Source organism: Callorhinchus milii, unplaced genomic scaffold (genome assembly GCF_018977255.1).
Source record: "Callorhinchus milii isolate IMCB2004 unplaced genomic scaffold, IMCB_Cmil_1.0 Scaffold1, whole genome shotgun sequence".
NCBI classification, from domain to species: domain Eukaryota; kingdom Metazoa; phylum Chordata; class Chondrichthyes; order Chimaeriformes; family Callorhinchidae; genus Callorhinchus; species Callorhinchus milii.
Window position 1 is genome coordinate 48,768,114 of NW_024704742.1, and position 20,790 is coordinate 48,788,903.

General features: G+C 40.3%; 1 protein-coding gene across 1 annotated transcript in view; it reads left to right on the plus strand.

The window, feature by feature from the left end:
* The window catches only part of LOC103175895 (LIM and calponin homology domains-containing protein 1), a 199,075-nt gene that overhangs the window by 106,719 nt on the left and 71,566 nt on the right, over positions 1-20,790 (plus strand). Inside the window, 1 exon segment of the mRNA XM_042341561.1 lies at positions 8,217-8,323. Coding sequence (XP_042197495.1) covers positions 8,217-8,323 — 107 coding nt within the window.

Consider the following 20,790-nt stretch of genomic DNA (forward strand, 5'->3'; position numbering starts at 1 on the left):
GATTAATGATGAATAAAGCCATTCAGTAAAATTTATTTGAAATGCAAGGGTAACCTTAGGTTACAAATCCATTGGATTTTTTTATGTTTCTTTTACACCTTGTGGCAAGTTACAACTATTTGAATCTCTTCCTCGATATGATATGTTTTGGCAGAAGCTGAACCAAATGACTTCTATATTTTATTTTAAAACCTTCTTGCAGGGATACAGAGTCAAGCTTCACTCATCTTTATGTGTGAGCTTTCACAGTGAGTGCCAACATAACAGCCAACCCTAGCCTGGTCTCACCTGACGTCCACACGTGCAAACTTCCTGCACAATTTGTACTGCTTCTTAAATGGGTTGGATTGTGTTACACACTTCATCTCTGATGGGGGAAGTTATCTGAAAATCACACTTGTGCTCTCTTTTCATCTCCACCCCCCCTCCACCCCCCACCCCCCCAAAAAAACAAATGTTTCCTTCATAATAGTCAATAATATCGTTATGTTAACCGAGAACATTATCTCGACCTTCAGATGAAACGTTAAACCAAGATTCTGTCTGCCTGTTCAGGTGGACATTAAAGATCCCATGGTACTATTCAAAACTAGAAGGAAGTTTCTTCCGGTGTCTTAACCAACATTCCGTAGCTGTGTGCAAATTGATATCATGTTTACCTGTACAAATTTACAGTCACTTTGAGACCGGACATGGAAGGTTGTATATCAAATGCAAGGATTTGGTTTTACAGTTCTTCAGGGTTATTTTGATTTAATTTTTATATTAAATCCTGCTGTTCTTTTCAATAGTTTTGCGGTCTGTCCTGGTTCATTTTTCCGCAAATCCTTAGTTTCCAAATCAGCATTACTCCCAGCTGTGATGCGAATTAGAAATTTAAACACAGCCAAAAGGTGGAGAAAACGTGAAACTTGGGGAGATCGCTACAAGAGTGCAGGATCACAAGGGAGGCTCGTGTGATAGATCAGACTCTGTGACTCAGCCCTAGGGATCACTTTATTTTTAAAAAAATATTTCTTTTGTGGGACAAGATCCTCCCAACAGTTTTTTTGTGTTTATTGTTTATCTGATGTTAACATCTTGGAGTAATAAATTAGTTACCACCAGTGTTTGCTGCCATTGCCAAGCTCCTATACCCAGGTGGCTGCAGTGTGCAGTTACAACATTCTGACATGGAAGGCTGTTAAGTTCTGATCACAGTCTCTGATCATCACAGTGTGATCAATGTCATGCCCTTCACCTGTGCTGAAATACCATGGGTTTTCCCTCCCCGTCGTGTTTATTATACTGTATGGTCTTTGTGATTTAAACACTGAGCGCTCCAAGATGCTACCCGCTCGAAGAGGACCTTATAAATTGTTGTTGTTATACACTGCTTTGTTGTGCAAAACTGGCTGCACAGTTTAGATTTGCTGTTAAACCTTGCTGTGATTTATAGGACATCAAGCAGATGACATATTAATATTGTAGAGTTCTGAAAATACTGGCTTTCTAATGGGATTATTTAAGTAAGAAATACTGTTGAAAATCTAGTTGACTTTTAGAGGAATGACATTTATTCCACTATTTATTTCTGGAGCAGAGTTTGTGGGGTTACCATGATCTACTGACAGTTAACAAAGGAAATACCATTTGTATAATAATAATAATAATAATCCTTGCATTTGATAAAGCGCTTTTCACGTCGGGAGGACGTCCCAAAGCGCTTCACAGAACACACTGTAAAGTGAATTGACTGTATATTTGTGCGCGAAGGCGACAGCCAATTGTGCACAGCAATGTCCCACAAACAGTCGTAGATTGAAAATGACCAATTTATTATTGTTTTTTGTTTTGGAGGGATTATTATTAGGCGTGTGGAGTAAGGAAACTTGCCCAAGGTTTCGCCCTGCCTGGAATTGAACTCCGGTCTCTCACTTGCAAAGCGAGTGCTCTAATCACTGAGCTACTCGGATCGCTTAATGAGGAACCCTGCTAGAAAACCCACATTATATTCCAACCCATATTTAATTACAACTTTAAGTAAATTTACTTTAAGTAAATTGCTGAATGCTTTCAGAGACCAATAGTCTTCAAGTATTTTTATTCCGCAAGTTTTTGTTTTTGAGATATCATTTCACTGAGAACTGAAATCTGAAAAGTTTTGATGTTCAAAAAACGGTGTTTGGTTATGATGTAAAGAGGATCAATACCTGATAACAAACAAAAAGAAACGTTGTGGGGGGTTTTCTCGGGGGTGGGGGGTGGGGGCAGGAGGGAACAAGGGTCAAACCATTCACACAGATGACATTTCTTGGCAGCAAAGCTATTTTCCTCCCTATGTCTGGGAGCCACCCTTTAGCTGCAGCCTCGGCCAGACATTGGAAGCTTGCACGGCTTTGCCTGAAATCATTGTGCTCCACCTAACTGCAATGCACACAATATAGCCATTGACTGCTGGTTACTGGACGCACAGGCTTCATGTGTCGGATTCAATAATTGCTGTATAGTAAAAATCTAACCCCTTAGCCCTGTAAGAAAACATTGCGTCTGATTCCCTTCATCTGCTGTCCTTTGTGTTGCTTGCAACAAAAGCGAGTTGTTTGTGTTGGGTGAGGTCATTTGTTTTTGTTTAAGCAGAGGATGAAAGATTGCGCCAGAACAATTCAGTTACAACAGGGTGTAAGCAGAAAACAAAGAGAGTACCGAGTGTTGAACTTTTTTTTATTTATCAATGGGTAATGTTTAAGGAAATCAGAGCTGGGCGGGGAAGGTACTAGCCTCTGGCGCTGTTACAGACATTCCACAGTAAATGGAATCTGCAAACAGAGCGATTGACCAAACGACCGGCCAGAGACATTTTTGTTGGCTGATGAGAAACCATGTAGTCCAAGAGGAAGAATTTGCACCTGAATAACCACACAAAAGGATGTAAAGAGGTTAAAGGGAAACAAAACATAGTGTTGTTCCTTATTTCAGCACTTTACTTTCATGCTATCTTTACATCTGTTTATATCGACTGCATAATGGAAGGAGGTTTGTATGGTACACTCTCCATAATATGACATGATGCCACTCCACTCTCCTTGTAACTCTGAATAAATAGCCCTTTTGGAGTCGATGCTTTGGGTATAATTTGCAAACTGCACTTGTTGCTGCACTTTAGCCCACTTGAACTGGACTATTTAATGTATGAGGTTAATGCCAAATAACTAGTGAAAGTGCTTTAGTGCCTCACAGTACAATCTAGGATCCCAGAATCGTTCGTCACATCCATTTGTAAGCAAAACTCACTTGTAGCTGCTTTTCAAATTCTAAGAATGAGGGGCTTTAACATGGATTATTTACCCACTCACTGGTCAATCCGCTTGTGGTTAATTAATCTGTTCACTAAAGCCATTAAAAATACTTGGGGAAAAAAAGCAGTGCTGTCATCGAGGAGCCTGCCTCAAGGCTCTTACTCTATAATCTTGGCCAAATCTGTCCCTCCATTGTTTCTTTCTAAATTGCCAATCTGGGATTAAAAATGCCATACAATTTTAGTTGGTAGCACTCTCGTATCTAAATCAGAAGATTGTGGAAGGTTGTGAAATCAAGATTGGACTTTGAATTCATATAGTCTAGGTTTACACTCCTTTGCAGTGCTGGAGGTTAGCGGGTCATCAGAGCCTCCAGTGAAGCAGAGATGAGGAAATTAGCCCCTCATCCATCTCTCTTCAACTGCCTTGGCTAGAGCAGTCACATAACAGAGTTCTCAAGCAAACCGATTTCACTAGTTGATGCATTCCCAGCAATGTACAAATATGAATATAACACAAAAAGATGATATGAAGGCCTGTAAAACTGAGTAGCTTTTCAAAAACACTGATAATAAATGTCCTAGTTGGAACAAAAATTACAACCGGCAGGAATGATTCAGTTGAGAACTTTCTCTGTACGCTTTGTATGGAGTAAACTGCTTTTTATTTGTTTTCACTTCATCCCTTATTAGATTCCCTCTGCTGTAGTGTGTTTATGTGATGGGGATCAATATACAATGAATGTGGTTTACCTCAGACCACAGAAAGTTTGAAAGAATGTGCAGTTAACATTGTTCTGTTGGCCATAGTCACATCCGGGCACGGATTTAAACACGAATAGGGATTAACCCTTTGATAACAGCACCAAATTACGAATATTGGAGAATTACCAGTTGTGTTGAAATGTATTCAAAAAATGTAGGAATGAAGCTCTCTGCAGTTTTGTACATGCATATACTATAATTTGACTTTGTAATAATCAACAACACAAAGATTTGTAGCAATTCTTCTCAATTTTATCTCATGCCGCTTTTGTTTCTTATTATAAGGATTATCACAGAAACATTTTGGGCAAAGCTTTTTTCACTGGTGCTTCATGTATCATTGTGTCACTGATTTGCAAAATGCAATACCATTTTTAGAATATAATATGGTGCATGTGTTCACTTTGCATTAGATCTTAGTTGGTTTAGCAGACAATGTGGCAGCTCCATATCAGAGATGGCTGGAGTTTTTGGTTGTTCAAGAATGAACTTACCTGAAAGGTCCATGATACACTGAACCACTGGCAAAGTCATTGTAAAATCCTCAGAAACAGCTTTATATTTCTGTATAATCTGTATATTACAAGCCGTTATACTAATTGGTGATTAATTTCATGGCTCTGCACAAAATCAATGCTACGTTTGCCTACGAAAAGCAGTTATTAGTTTTGGATGAAACTCCTGCAAAACACTTTGAGATACAATATATCAATGTGTAAAACAAAAGCAAAATTCAAGCACATGCTTTCTTGCAATCTCACTTTTTTTTGTGAAAATATATTTGAAAAGATTATATACAGTAAAACTCACAAACTTTTTATCAGTCGGGACCATAACATTTAATATGATTACGTGAAGTCCAAGTGCAGGCAAACTGTATAAGTAGTATAAAATCCATTTTAAAGAAAACTAAGTGCTTTTGACAGGAAACTGAACGGGACTCGGGCGAGTGTGCGACTTGGCGATTACACAATTTAGCAAGATAAGACTTATGCAAGTTTTACTCTATTTTAAATATATAATTGTTTGATATCAGAATTATCAGAAATAGGGTGTTTCTATTTTAGGCAGGAGAGATTTTTTTTTATTTTAATTTGAGAGAACAACATTTTGACAAATAAATAATATATTGGGTAATTGAGATTCAGAGATAGATTGGATTTTTGTCCATCGATCTTTGCTGTGATCGAGACAAAGATTGAGTACAGACATCTGACTAATTGGTGTAAAGGGTGAATCAACCAATTTTTACTGAGGGCAGCAGTACTTGGAGTTAGTACAGTTGTGTTATTCTGTTTCACACCAAGTCCTGTGCAGCGATGCATGAATGGGGCCATTGTAAATCCTTGGGTGCCAAAACCTGATGGAATTTTCAAGCTGGAGGTTATGGCGAGGTCAACACAAGTCTGCTCTAGATTAAAATTAATATGCTTTTGCATATTGTTCCTTTGAGATCTAGTTAGTGACAATGAACGGAAATTTAGAAGATTGATCACTCACCGTCCATGTGTAATAATAATAATGTTTTGGTCAGATATAAATATATATTTTATTTTACATTTCATATATTTTACATTTCTGGAGGATGTCCCAAAGAGCTTCACAAGATTTATCATGAAATGTAGCGACTGTGTATTTTGTAGGTGAATGACTGACTGACTCACTGAAGGATTTGAGGATTCAGTGGCTAGTTGTGGAAAAACAAGCAGTAAGGGCCTATCTCATCCGTTCAATGTGGGCTCCCACTGCTCCTCTTAACCTGAATTATGTTTGTGACACTACTATAGATGTAACTGGTCCATAAGGCCAAGTCTAGCAAAATTAATAAGGAAGCAGGTGCTGCAAGAAAGGTTTAAATGGGATTAAATGTTAAAACTGGATTTTACAAAACTTCACATGTAACCTTGGAATGCAAGTGATATAGTGAGGATTTGTACATGATATGAATCCACAAGCCTCTGACTCAGAGGCATGAGTGCTACTAACTGAACAGGCTCACACTTGAGTTGGTGTCGAGGAATATGCAGGATTCAATACGTATGATTTCTGAATATTAAATCACAGTCTCACCGATGTGTTATCACAATTACACAATGCAATACAATACAAATTTACATTTATATAGTGTCTTTCACATCAAACATCAGGAGGATGTCCCATGGCACTTAACAATCCTGGCTTGGTGTTCACAGGGGGTGGGGAGGGCAAAGATGACTAAAAGCGCTGTCAGAGAGATCAGTCTTGGGACGAACTTTGAAAGAGGTGAGGGAGGGAGGGAGTCGGAGAGACTTTGGGAAGAAGTTGCAGAGAGTGGGGGAAAATAATTTTTAAAGAAAAAATAATCCTTACATTTTGTATTGTGCCTTTCGTATCAGGACATCATTTACACAACAAAGCACTGACAACTTTGTTTTATTGGACTATACAGAACTAAGCATGCTGAAAATGTTGTAAATTATATAACTAAAAGACCATGTGCTTTGCTAAGTATCGCTATTGGTTAGCTGCCATTGACTTCTCATGTGCTCTTCAGTCAGTTGCATATGGGACCTATCCTCCCACCCCAGCATTAAAGCTGGCGATCGAAGTCAAGATACTTTCACTGTTCTTATTTAAAGTCTGAACTAATAGATCTGTTCATTAAAGATACCTAGATTTTGCACTACAACGAGAAAGGTGCAGAACGTTAGGAGCCAAGGCCATGCCACGCATCTTACTGCATTTGTTCAGCAACTCATTCCTTACTATGCATGTTTAGACATATTGCACTGGGTGCCACTGTGTGTCCTACAGTTCTTATATAAAAAGGTTCAGTTGTGAATCATACCAATATGTCATTTGTTTGGTGCCAGTAGTGCAATTACTGAGTAACGTATAAATCTTTCTCTCTGGACATATTTATATAATAATAATATATTTACAATATATGCATAACATAATCTGTTTTCACTGATGAAATATATAGTTCCCACAAAAATATCCTACTGTAAAATGCTGCTGAACTATTGAGGAGCACAACAACAACAATTTACATTTATATAGCGCCTTTTGCGCAGGAAGCATCTCCTAGCGTTTGACAGGAGATCAAACAGATCAAACAGTGACAGAGTTTGATGCTGAGCCAGGGAGAGAGGGAGGTGACCGTGGGCGATTAGAAGATAGACAAGGGGCAGAAGAATTGAGACAGAGTTCCGAAGTCTTGTCTTGGGGTGCAGTGGTTGAAAACACAACTGCTCGTGGTGGAGTGGAGGGATAATGGACTTGTAGAAGACTAGAGGCAGCTGAGCAAAGAGGATAGTAGTGGAGTGAGGTGGAAGCAGGTCAGAGGTAGGGAGGTAGGAGTAAATACGTACAAACCTCCTTTTAGGATTTGGGCAGCTGTTTATACATGAGCCATCACTTTTACACCAAGCTTCTTGTGGGGCTGTCTGCTTTACACAAACATGTTGATGTGGCACATTTCACTGCCCCATACACTTTACCCACAAATATTTCAGTGTTCCGCAGAAAGTACATTATGCCAATTCTTTGTAGTTTCAATAGGTGTAAATGGCTCACGTGCCAGCTGGACTTGTATTTTCCCCTCAATTCAAAGCTAATCTAATAAATTCCACGACCAACCTTTTCAACTATTTTGCTTGTGGTTAGGAAGCAAAATTTTGGAATAAGCAGTTTGGAAAGCAGAATTTATATCAATTGGTCCATTTGCAATACAGTATTGTTTTTATTGTACTCATTTCTAACCTTGATAAGATCATGGTGCCTTGCAGTATAAAGGAATGTTGCTTGTCTCTTGTCCTTTGACTTGTGCAGGATGTGAACCTGTGCAGGGTTTTATTTCCTAAAGCTGCTGAGGTATTTACACTGCACGGCCATGGGGAAAAAGGGCTGTTTTTGTGAGACAGTAAAAGTTCCATCTTTATTCCGAGTCTGAATTGCAACTCAATTATTTTGAAAGCACTTTTGTGGTTTGTCACACTGTATGGATGTGACAGGACATTCACATGAAGGGATCACAGTGTACATGAGGAAGAAGAAAATAGAGGGGTAAAGCAAAGTATTAGGATGTGTGGGAACTCATATGGATAACAATATCGGCACAGCCTAGTTGAGCAAAGTTACCGGTTTGGGTACAATCTATGGTAACACAGACTTTTGCTTTTGCCTCTGACAGGACAACATTGCCTTGTTTTTGAGGGGTTGCGAAGAACTTGGACTAAAGGGATCACAGCTGTTTGACCCGGGTGACCTTCAAGATACAACCAACAAGTCTTCAATCAAGTAAGTAAGAAAGAAACAAGTTAATTAATGAATGAAGTGAATGATTGCTTCTACTGAATTGTGAAAGCCTTGGTTGCACTGCAGCAATTATCGAATTCCCTTGGATAAATGCTCAATAAATGATTTCATATTTGAAATTTGTATCTTTTAGTAATTAAATACAGCACGATCCACTTATAGTGGAACATTTTATTGATTATTCCATGTCCTAATTTGTAGTTAAAGTCTAGCCAGTGAGCCTTCCTTCACCTACAAAATACACAGTCACTACACTTTACAGTCAACCCAATTGCGCACAGCAACAACAACAACAACAACAAGATTCCATTTATAAAGCGCCTTTCACGTCAGGAGGACGTCCCAAGGCGCTGCACAGTTGGGTCAGGACCCGAGCAGGGGGAAATGGTCAGGGTGAGGGGAGGGAAGGGAGGGAGCGAGGAGGGGGGAAATGGTCAGGGTGAGGGGAGGGAAGGGAGGGAGCGAGGAGGGGGAAGAGAGTTGAGAGGGGAGCTGAAGGCACGGTCAAAGAGAAAGGTTTTGAGACCGGCCTTGAAGGAGGAGAGGGAGGAGGCGGCGAAGGCACTGGGGGATAGAGTTCCAGAGCCTGGGGGCTGAGAGGCTGAAGGTCCGACCACCGATGGTAGGGCGATTGCGACAGCAATGTCCCACAAGCAGTCGTGAAGTGAATGACCAATTCCATCTGGAGGATTGTTGGTCAGGACACTGTGACAAACTCTCTTCACTTTCTGATTAGTGCTAGGGGATCTTTAACATCCACCTGAACAGGCAGAACGAACCTTGGTTTAATGTGTCATTTGAAGGACACATCTCTGACAATGCAAGACATCCCAACACTGGATTGAAGTGTCAGCTTGGACTATATGATTCCTAGTCCAGATGTGGGACTTGAACTGACAACCTTCTGACTCATTATCTTTATCAATGGGAACTGACTGTACACCCAGCCTACTGGGCCATTTTGATTACAAAGTATATCATGTCTCCAGCTGAAACAACTGGATGTCTTTCAGATTTGCTGGCGAGAACATCTGAAAGACATCCAGTTGTTTCAGTTGTTCTCACTGTATCAGCTGAGGCAGGAATGCAAAATTGTTTTGGCAAGTTTAACATATACAGAGTATCTTTCATCAAATTTTTAGAATAAACATATTTTATCCTTCATATTTGAGCATACATATCAAAGTGACTGTGTGTAAATAACAAGACAGAATTATCTGCCAATTTCATGGCAATCTTATCATGCACTTCCAAACAGGCGTGACTAAATCAGGAATGCAGCACAACCTATACAGATGAAGTGGCTTGACTTGAATGTATGATTAAAGTTTCACTGGTGAACTAATGCAGTCTTGTTCTCATCTTGCCATAATATGACTAAACCCTCTGCAAAACATGAATTCTGATAAGAATATGGTCACTCTGCAGTTTGTCAGACAATCATCTTGGTGAAAATAATTTGAATCATTCCCCAGCTTTGCTTGAGAGCAAACCCCAATTAGGGACTTTGAGCTCACAGTCTAGGCTGGCACTCCAGTACAGTGCTGGGTGGGAAATTCTGCATTGTCAGAGATGCAAACAGTCCTTTGGATGAGATGTTAAACCAAGGTCCCATCTGTCTGTTCAGTTGGATGTTAGAGATGCCATAGCCCTATTTGAAAAAATGAGTTTCTCACGGTGTCTTGGCCAACTTCGCAGATGAAATTGGTCATTCACTTCATGGCTGTCTGTGAGCCATTGCTATGCGCAAATAGCCTGCTGAGTTGGTCTACAAATAGACAATTATTACACTTCCCAGTAAAACATACCAAGTAACCACACTTCACAATTGAAGTGCTTTGAGATGTGCTAAGCTACGAGCTCAAGTGCAAGGATTATTATTATAAATCATTGGACATGTTCACCACTGTTTACTTGTAGAACAACCAATTTGAATTACAGTATTTTCTTCCCTCTAATTCTAATTGGTGCAGAACATTGTTGTGCTGAATCATGAAGGAGAGGCCAGAGACCAAACTAAGTCCATCCTGAAGCACTGCCAAATCCGAGTTAGTTATGTTAGTCATACATCTGCCAGGACCACCATGCTGGCTAATATTTCTCTGCTGTGCAGTATTGACTGAATAGTGATTGATTTCTTTAAGTATCAGCTAATTGGCCTGTCTCGAGTATCCAAATTCTTTTTTTTATTTTAACCCACTTTCAAAACGCGTCCATGGGGGAAATGGCTGTGGCATTGCTCCTGAACCATGCAAAAGCATTCCTCGCCTCGATACTCCACTTGCAGAGGGAAAGACGAGAAGGAACTCACTCAAATTATTTTTCAAACACTAACTTTGGTGGCCTAAAGGGCTACCAAAATGGAATAGACTTCAAATGTGTATCCTATGTCCAAGCATGCAGCATAAATAGTCTGAACAATACAAAATATAGCATGAACAACGTAAAAAGTTGACACTCCAGTGGAACATGGTAGGAGCACTGCGCTGTCGAAGGTGCTGAACTCTGGATTAGATTTTAAATGCAGATGGCAATTTCTTCTTGGTGTCCTAGCCAATAATCCTTCAAATAAAATACTAAGTATAACTTGAGATATTTGCCCCACCGAGCTATACTGCCAGTGAGTGAAGCAGTTTCCATTCAGCCTCTGCTCTGAGGCGGCTACCAATTACTGAATGATGAGTGCATACAGTAGAGAGATGAGCATCTGCATTGATTAGAACCAGCCCCAGTGCAGATAAGAGGTCAGTGTGGATAATTGGACATCACACAAAATGCAAATCGCCTATAGTGCTACGTAAAAAATTCTTCTAATTATCGTATTTTCTAATTAGGGGAATTATATTTTAATTATAGTATCACTCTGCAATGTCTTCTCTCTCTCTCCACTTGCCTCTCTTCATCTGACTCCTGCCCTCTGTTTTTCCTTTAAGTCACATCTTTTCTCTTTGACTCTGTCTCTCTCTCTGTGAGTACGTTTCTCTTCCTCTCCCTTCTTTCTATCTCTCTTTCTCAATCTTTACATTATCTTTATCTGTAACCCTAAACAATATACAATATAAAGATTTATCTTTGTTGTTGGCCAAAAAGGTCCTGTTGGAGCATATGTACAAAGTTGCTAAGATCACATAGCCAGGGCAACCTGCCACACAACTTTGCACTTTTTTTTCCCGTATCGCACAAGCCCGCATCCGACTGTGTGAATAAACGGACGTGCAGATAATAGCATTCTACCGTACTTTCATTTGGAATATATTTATAATGATCTCCCTTTTTTTTAACAATGCAATATTGCACCTGACAGAAAAAAGAAGTATAAGTGCATTAGGAAAAGCTGGGGTGTTTTGATTGACCAAGCAGTGAAATTATAGGGCAACAGTTGCGAAGGCAAATCTACATTAGGGTGCCATCAACACTCTGTTGGTGACTCTGCACTTGGACTTCACTCAGTTTCAAGAGCCATATGTGTGAGAGGGCTTTGGGCCCATTTCTCGCGGGTTCAAGGAAAGGTAAAAAGAATAGTGTCAGGTCTTAAATGAATGAGCTGTGAAGAGAGGCTGAGAGCCTGTTATCATTGGGAAAGAGAAGTGAGCAGAAACATGATCTATGCTTTTAATGTGAAGTGAGTCCGTAGGGTGGATGTGGAGACGTTTGTTTTGCATTAGCTAGGGAAGACATTGCCTCAAGCCGAGGGCGGCCTGCGCCAGGCGTAATCTAAGAAGCAATTGCTTGACATTTAGTGTTGTTCACTTATGAAATAAGCCGCTGTCAAATCTAATGAATGCGGACTTGGTTAAAGAGTTCAAAAGATAAATGAACAGATTCATGATTCAACAGGGGCTCAACGCCAAGACAAGGAGACGAAAGTGATCTGAGTAGGTCCTGTGCACGGACCAAAGCAGTGGCCAAGCAAAATGGCTGAATGACCTCCTTGTTTTCCTGTCCCCTTCTGCAGCAATCAGCCCATCAGATTCCACATTCTCATGAAGTTGAGGCCATATGTATCTACATGTATATGTTTCACATTTGCCACGTCCTTCTCTTTTAATTTAAATCAAACTACGCTGCAGCTCCACTATTTACAATGAAGTCACAGAATTCTATGAATTACAGCACAGAAGGAGGCCATTCTGATAATAATCTTTACATTTGATATAGCGCCTTTCACCTCAGGAGAATGTCTCAAAGCATTTCAGAGGATATACCGTAGTGCAATGACTGTATTTTGTAGGTGAACACGGCAGCTAATTTGTGCACCTCAATGTCCCACAAACAGGCATGAAGTGCATGACCAATTTTATTTGAGGGATTAGCTACTCCACTGAAGCTACGCACCCAATCCCAATTCTCTGCTCTTTCCCAGTACTTCTTTTTTACATTGTTTCTGTTCCAATACATATTCTTTGTAATACTGTTATAGACATAGCTTCAATAATAACTTACTATAAAAAAAATTGCACTTGATATAATGCCTTATCCCATCGAAACATGTCAAAGCATTTCAGAATTTTTGGTCAAGTGCAGTGCCTGTGTAATTGTAGCTAAACTTGTAACCTTATGTGTGAAAGAAACGTAATAGTTCCACTTTTAACACTTTCGTGATAGTCCCAAGTTTATGCTTCTTATCAATCCTCTAACCAGTAGGAATCATTTTCACCGGAACTGCGAGGTTATACCTATCAGGAAAAGCTGACATGCTTGGACTCTTTTCTCTTGAAAAGAGAAAGGTGAGGGGTGACCTAGTAGAAGTCTTTAAAATTATGAAAGGTTTTGATAGGGTAGACATAGAGAAGATGTTTACACTTGTGGGGGAGACCAAAACCAGTGGCCATCAATATAAAATAGTCACCAATAAATCAAACAGGGAAGTCAGAAGAAACTTCTTTACACAGAGAGTGGTGGGAATGTGGAACAACTACTATAAGGAGTAGTTGAAGCGAATAGCATACATGCATTTAAGGGGAAGCTAAATAAAAACACGAGGGAGAAAGGAATAGAAGGTTATGCTGATAGGTTAGTTGAGGAAGGGGAGGAGGAGGTTCATGTGGAACATAAACACTGGCATACACCAGTTGGGCCGAAAGGCTTGTTTCTGTGCTGTATATTCTATGTAATTCTATGTAACTATTTATCTTCCCCAAATCTTTCTAAATTTTAAAGATTCAAGATCTCCGATAGATCCGCTCTCAGGTTTCTTGAAATAGTGCTCAACCCCTATAACCTTGCCCTTCACACTTTGTGAGTCTGCTCAGTCACCAGTAAAACTACATTTTGTTTCCTCTCTGATAATGTTCTTGCCAAGTTTTTATTGTTGCTTTTGTTGGATTCAGTCAATTGGCTTTGAATCCAATGGAACGCTTCCTCAAATCTAAATGAAGATTAATTTCCCCTGTTAACTTTGCTATTCATAGCCCATATATACACAGTTTAGATGCATGACTATAACTGATAGAACTTTGATTCCCGATGTTCAAAGTGGGATGCATTACATTTAAATTAACATCGCACATCCTTTACAATGTGTTCGCAATGAGGAAATGGCTGCAGTAGTTATACATCAGTCTTTGAACGGCCATTTTCTCCCCAATGTTTCTGGCCTATTGGTGTGAACGTGCAGAGACACATTCAAATTGACTTCAGGCACACATCTGGTGATTGAATTGCAAAGCGTGTAGAAGTACATTCCTTTTCAGTTTTCTTTTCTTTCAATTATTGGCATCGCACCTTTAACTGGTTCATGTTCAGAGGCAGAGCTGAATTGTGTTCACTGGAGCATGAGTGAAGAATCAGAACCATGAGGTTTCATAATGTAAGGCCCGAACTTCCACCGAGTTTTAGTTTGCAAGACCATACTGTCTTAAAATTTAAAGTAGTGGAGAATTGTGTCTTAATTTGGAAGCTGGTTCTTCTTAAGAACAATGGAAAAATCGTCATTCAAATTAAGACTGGATTTAAAAATTTGCTTGTCAGTCGACACCTGAAATTTTAAGACAAAAGGATCTTACAATACTAAGATTAGGTTAAATTTGGGGCCCATGTTATTCACTAATTGGATTCACTAATAGCTACTCTGAGCCACCGCAAGTAGTGAGTCCTGAACCTAAACGAAAGTTCATCAGGCTGTCCCTTTGGAACTCTGCCCGGAAGTAGACACGGAATTCCTGGGGGTTGAGACAGCACTCCCCGTTTACCAGCAGGATTTACACTTAGTGAATCCAGGTTGTTAATATCATGGTCTTGACCTCAATGTCCTCGTGTCTTTCTTTGCTTCTGTTGCTGCTCGCTCTTTGTTGACATTGGAGGTGGTGTGAAGCACAGTCGTGGTCAGAGGCAGAGATTTCAGTCAGGCCTTGAGCTTGTACCTTTACCACCATTTTACTCTGTGAGAGGCACAGCTTGATCGAGTTTCTATTTGAATGGTTTTGGAACCATATCCTTCAAAAGATCAAGGCTATTAAAATAAATTGCTTACAATTGCTGGAATGGTTTCAAATTGCTCCCAAGTGCAGACTGAACTGGGATTTTGAAGTGCTGGATTGGAGACTATAAAATGGTCACCCTCAGCCCCCTGGATAAGTATTGAACCATTTCAAAGAATTATCATTGATTTTAATATTTGCTTTCTGTCTTTCTAGTATACTTGTTTAAATAAGTGAGTGCTGGTAAGTCTGTTGGGCGAATAGCTGGGAGATGGAAAGTGAAATGGAGCTTTACGAGCATCAGTAAAGCAACAGCACACTTTGTCATTACAAGTCATGTTAGTTAATCTCCTTCATCCTGTCACACACAAAACCTTCCGCAAACTAGACTTCGACCCAATAATGTCTTCAGTGCTAATCACTGAAACAATGATTGAAAAGATGGAGGGATTGCAATCGAAGTTGGAGTTGATGTCCAGGAAATAACTTGTGTGAAAAGAGTTGCTGACAGAGTCAGCAGAATGGGGCACTGTGATGGAGGGGTAACATAATGAGCAGTGAAGTAGTGGGCAGGGGTCTGAGTCTGCAATCCATTCCGTGTTCAATTACTCAACTCAGCTGCTATGGCAAGCTACCCAGGGCAGAGAAACGTCTGACAGGAACTTTAAAACTTCCTACAAATTGCTTTAGGAAAGCTGAGTCTGAGATACTAGAAATCACTCAGTGTTTTAAGGCACTGTAGTTTTGTTAGAGATCAAAACAAGAGCATAAGTAGTGGAACAGTTACATAAATGATCTGGAATGTAACCACACAGAATGTCAGCATCTCATTAGTCTCTTCTTTTGGTCAGTCTACAACAACAACAAGAAGATTACATTTGTATAGCGCCTTTCACGTCGGGAGGACGTCCCATAGTCTAGTGAGAGATAAGCACTTCATGCCAACAGCACAGAGTGGATTCAGATTGAATCAAGAGGAGCCAGCAAAGGGAGTTTACAGTGAATCAATCAATGCTCAATTTGATTTTAAAATGTTGTACTGAATTTATACTGCAAGGTTTGCAGTGAAACGCTGCTATTTTGGTGGATGAGAGCTAATTTTCTCCAATTGAATGTTGATAAAACAGAGGGTCTCCTTGGATCCTGTCTGTGCCTTTTTAACTCTGGCATTGACAGCAGCATGACACATGGATGTACACTCCACCTTACTAAGCCCATCTGGAACCTCAGGGTCTTGTTTGATTCTCAGTTGTGTTTTAAACCACATATCCATGCCTTGACCCATTCAGCTTTTCCCCACCTCCGCAACCGGCTTGCTTTATGTCCCCTGCCCATTCCATAATCAGTGGTCGTGCTTTTAGTCTCTTTGCTCCCACTCTGGAGAATCTCTGAATCCATTCGCCTTGCCCTCTCCTTCAAGGACCATCTCTTGGTCATCTTCCCACCCCTTCCCCTCCCCTCTTGGTATTCACACTTCTTGTTTCCAATCCCCAGCTCGGGTGACAACCCTTGATTGTTCAACTCTAGGGGTGTCCTCCCAACGTGAAATGCCCTATATTTGTTGTTGTCATTCTCTACGAACAGTGCAGTATGAATCTGTGTTGTGCCAATGTGAATTGCACTGGAAGCCTGCTCTTTATACTGTCTTGAGGAGATGTTTTCAAGAGCAGTTTGATTTGTAAAATTGCAATGGTGTCATCCTACCTCAATTGGTAGCACTCTTGCTTCAGAGTCAGAAGATTACATGTTCAAGCCTCCATTTGGGACTTTGAACTCACAATCTAAGCTGACATTTCAATGTAGTGTTGGAGGACCCTTTATTTTTGGAGGTGCTGTCCTTCAGATGAGATATTAAAATCGAGGTGCCATCTGCCAACTTGCATGGATGGTAAGGATCCCATGGCACTGTTCAAAAGGAGAAGGGAGTTTCTCCTGGCGACCAATCCCCCAAATAAAGTTGGTCATTCAGTTTGTGGCTGTTTGCAGGACATTGCTGTGTACAAATTGCCTGCCACATTCATCTACAAACACAGTCAGTATACTTTCCAGTTAATCTTGTATAGCATTTTCAGTCATACATAGAGTGAAAAGCACTATGAGAAATGCAATTATTATCATCATTATTTATTATTATTCATCATAATTTATGATCTCACAAGGACACAGAGGTTCTTGCAGTGAGAAGGGCACATTTTGTGGATGTTAGAAGACTTTGTTTTGAAACATTCTAGGAAGCACACCCTGCTTCTAGTTTGTGGAAACTAGAAACAAATGAATCTCGTTCCGCACAAGTCTCTGGATAAAATCAATAAACATGTCATTCCCCAAATAACGGATGTAATAATGACTGAAAAGAATAAAAAAAAATGTAGAAACAGTAGAAAGCTTCCTATTCTTGGTGTGACTATGGCCTGAACAATCTCAGAGCACCAGAACAGAAGCTGTTGTTCAGTTCTGCGAGGTGACCCTTTGACTCTAACAAAAATATTTGCTGTAAGGTATTTACATAATGGCAGCTGTCATAACAGCACTTCACTCAGTAGCAACACCCTGACTTTGTGGCTGGTTTGGCTTCTTTCACAATTGAGTTTAAGACCCACTGAGAACTCGTTCTTCTCCTCTTCATTCTCCTTCATCTGGGCCCATAGAGTGCTTCCTATTTACAAATTATAATCTGGCAGCAGCACAGTCCCTTCAGAATTGCCGTGTGAGAAGTGAATGACAATGTTCCCACATACTGACATCTATTTTTTAATACTGTAGTCACATTACTGTGTGTTCTTCACATGGTGCACAGCATCATATGCGATGGTTCATGTTGCTCTTCGGTTTGCTCTGTAGAATTTGATGTTGACACTGTATTGAATGTGATATCTGATTTCACACATTAGGGGTCTAGTGTGCAATGATTTCTGTAAAGGATTTTCAAATATGGGATGTACTGCAGGGTCCGTATCATCCCAACCCATTGGGATTTTGTTCTGATATCGATCTTGAGAAAGGCTTCTTGCACCTGGTAAGAGATCAGTTTAGATTGACATCCAAGTGGCATTCCAATGGATGGGGGCGAGATGTATCAGAATGTCTCTGTATTTCTGTATCTGACCCATTTGCAGTACTGACATAGCCCTGGTTAAAGTCAGCAACCACATTCTCTCTGTTTGCAACCCTGGGCCTCCTTGGCCTCCTCAATTCTTCTCTGCTGCCTTTGACACCATTGACCACTCCATCCTTCTCTATTGTTCCTCCTCCCTGATTCATCTCTGAGGCTCTGTACTTTCTTGGTTTTACTCCTAACTGTCCCAGCATCTTCACTTTGTCTCATCTAATGGTTTCTCCTTCCATGCACGGTCACACATGGTAAACCCCAAGGCTTTATCTTCAATTCTCTCTTTTCATCATTTACATTATCCTTGGTACCATCATCCTCAGGCCCATGCCACATGTATGCAAACCACCCAAGGCAACCTCATTGCTCTTTAACCTTACCTTGTCTACTCTCGACTGCAGGACCCCTGCTGTTCTTACAGTCCTCTTGTCAGAGATCACGTCCTGCATGAGCTGTCATTTTCTCCACCTCAAAACTGTCTTCTGTCAGCATTTCTTCATCTCAGGCGCTGACTTCATTGATCGCCCTATTTGCTCAATCCAAGTCATGGAGACTATGCAGAACCTGCCGTTTTCTTTGACCCTCATATTTCCTTTAAATTTTTCATCCACGCTATGACAAAGTCTGCTTTCTTCTCTCTCTGCAAATTCGGCCACTGCTGTTATTAACTCACCCCTCACACTTCTGAAACCTTCATCCACGCCTTTGCCATCTCCAAATGTATCTTTTCCGAAGTCCTACTCACTAGCCTTTTGAGCTCTATTCTTCACAAACTCCAGACCATACAGAACTCCGCAGCACATATCATCTCCCCCATCAAGCTCCACGAGTCCATGACTCCCACCTTCATCTGGCCCCATCCCTTAGCAGGTCACCATTAAGATGTTCAGCCTCCTCTTCTAAGACCTATTTCTCATGAGACCACCCCCCTCCCTCCCCACCCACCTTGGCCAGTCTCGTTGCCTTGCTGACTCTGGCTTCATGCCCTTGACCCACCATCTGCAGGCGAGACTTCAGTCATTTTGACCCCTCCCTCTTCAACATTTTTCTGAAATCCCCCCTTTCCCCTTCCCACTCTGCTTTCAAACCTTGCCTGCAGACTTACCTCTTTGACTGTACTTTCAGTGACCTCCCTAATTTACCCCCGTTTTAGCTTAAGTGCCCACCTTGTCCTTGTTAACAAAAAAGCTGTGAGATGTTCTTCAATGGTCTATATCAGCAAATTCTTGATGTTTGTTACTTCACGCAGCACTGCGTGCAGTGTTAGACACTACTGATAAATTACATTGTATATGTTCACTCAATGGGAATTGCATTGTCCATGTTGTAGAATATCTAATTTTAATAACCATTCCCACTAACTATATGTGCAATGTTACCTTGTTTTGCCATTCTTGAAGCACAGATCGATTCAGTGTGGCATTGAAGTGTTCCATTATGAAAGGATATAGAGGAGAAGAAGACAATTATAAAAAAAACATCCTGTAATAACCCTTTTGGTATACTGCATAGAGACACTTTAAGTGATTCATTGGTCCTGCCACAAGGTATGTGACGATACTTAACAAACCTCATATATGAGGCACAGTGTTATGTCCGGGTCACCTTCATCAATAGTATTGTCAATGAAGCACAAACCAAGCTTGTTTTATGAACCACGCTACAATCAAAAACCTATTACAGGATATGCAAAAAGTCTCATTCTCCAATTACACAGTAGAAATAATAATGTTTACCCATTGTCTTGGAGCATTTGCCATTGTCTAGCAGAGCGGGCCTTGATCTGCTTGCAATAATAATAATAATAATAATAATCCTTGCATTTGATATAGCGCTTTTCACATCGGGAGGACGTCCCAAAGCGCTTCACAGAACACACTGTAAAGTGAATTGACTGTATATTTGTGGGCGAACGCGGCAGCCAATTGCGCACAGCAATGTCCCACAAACAGTCGTAGATTGAAAATGACCAATTTATTATTGTTTTGGGTTTTGGAGGGATTATTATTAGGCAATCACAGAATGGAGGTAAACAAGGGGAATGGGATTAGGAATGGAGAGCACTTGGAGGGAGGTAGAATCAGTATGGACATGATGAACTGAATTCCTCCTTCTGTGTTATAGAAATACTATGATTTTCTGAATGTGATGATGCTTATTGCATGAAAACAATGAAAAGGAAGAATGGGTCTTTTGCCTCCCCAGACACAGAGGTTTTAACATTTTCTGCAGGTTGTACTATTAGAACTAATAATTCAGTCTTTAGTTTAGCCTTTAGTTTCAACATAACATTGATCCGTCGGTATATTTACTACCAGCTCATAATAATAAGCGGTCTTTCAGCCCATCTCTACAATCAATAAAAAAGATTACTGGAGCCTGAAATGTATTGACCTGTCTTCTTGAATTCTCATTCCCACAATTGTTAAATGTGCACAATCTATCTGTGGTTCATAGTTATTTCAAATATTTCACGTTTCTGAAGTTCTAACATCGTAAAACAATAATTGCATTTACAAAAGCTGATTAAAAGATGGTTATCAAAGATGCTTCTTAATATCCATAAGTTTAACTGCCCTGTTAAAGTAGAAATGCTGAAATCAATTAATTTCTCAATACACTTTTACTACAACTTTTATTCACTGTAAGAAAATTCCAGTAAGTCAGGAATAATATAAAGATCTTACTTTTCGACCATGCTTACGGTCACCTCCCACCCCCCCCGGCTCGAAGTCAGACTCCACCACTGTTAAGCGCTCTGAGACTCGGGCTCTGAAACACTACCCTCCATGGAGGGCACTATATAAGTGCAAGTTGTTGTTGTATGTTCAACCCTATGTTTCTATTCTTCTGCTCCTTTTGAAAACATATTTAACATGTACTTGCTCTCCTTATTCTTTTTCCCAAAATATATACCCTCA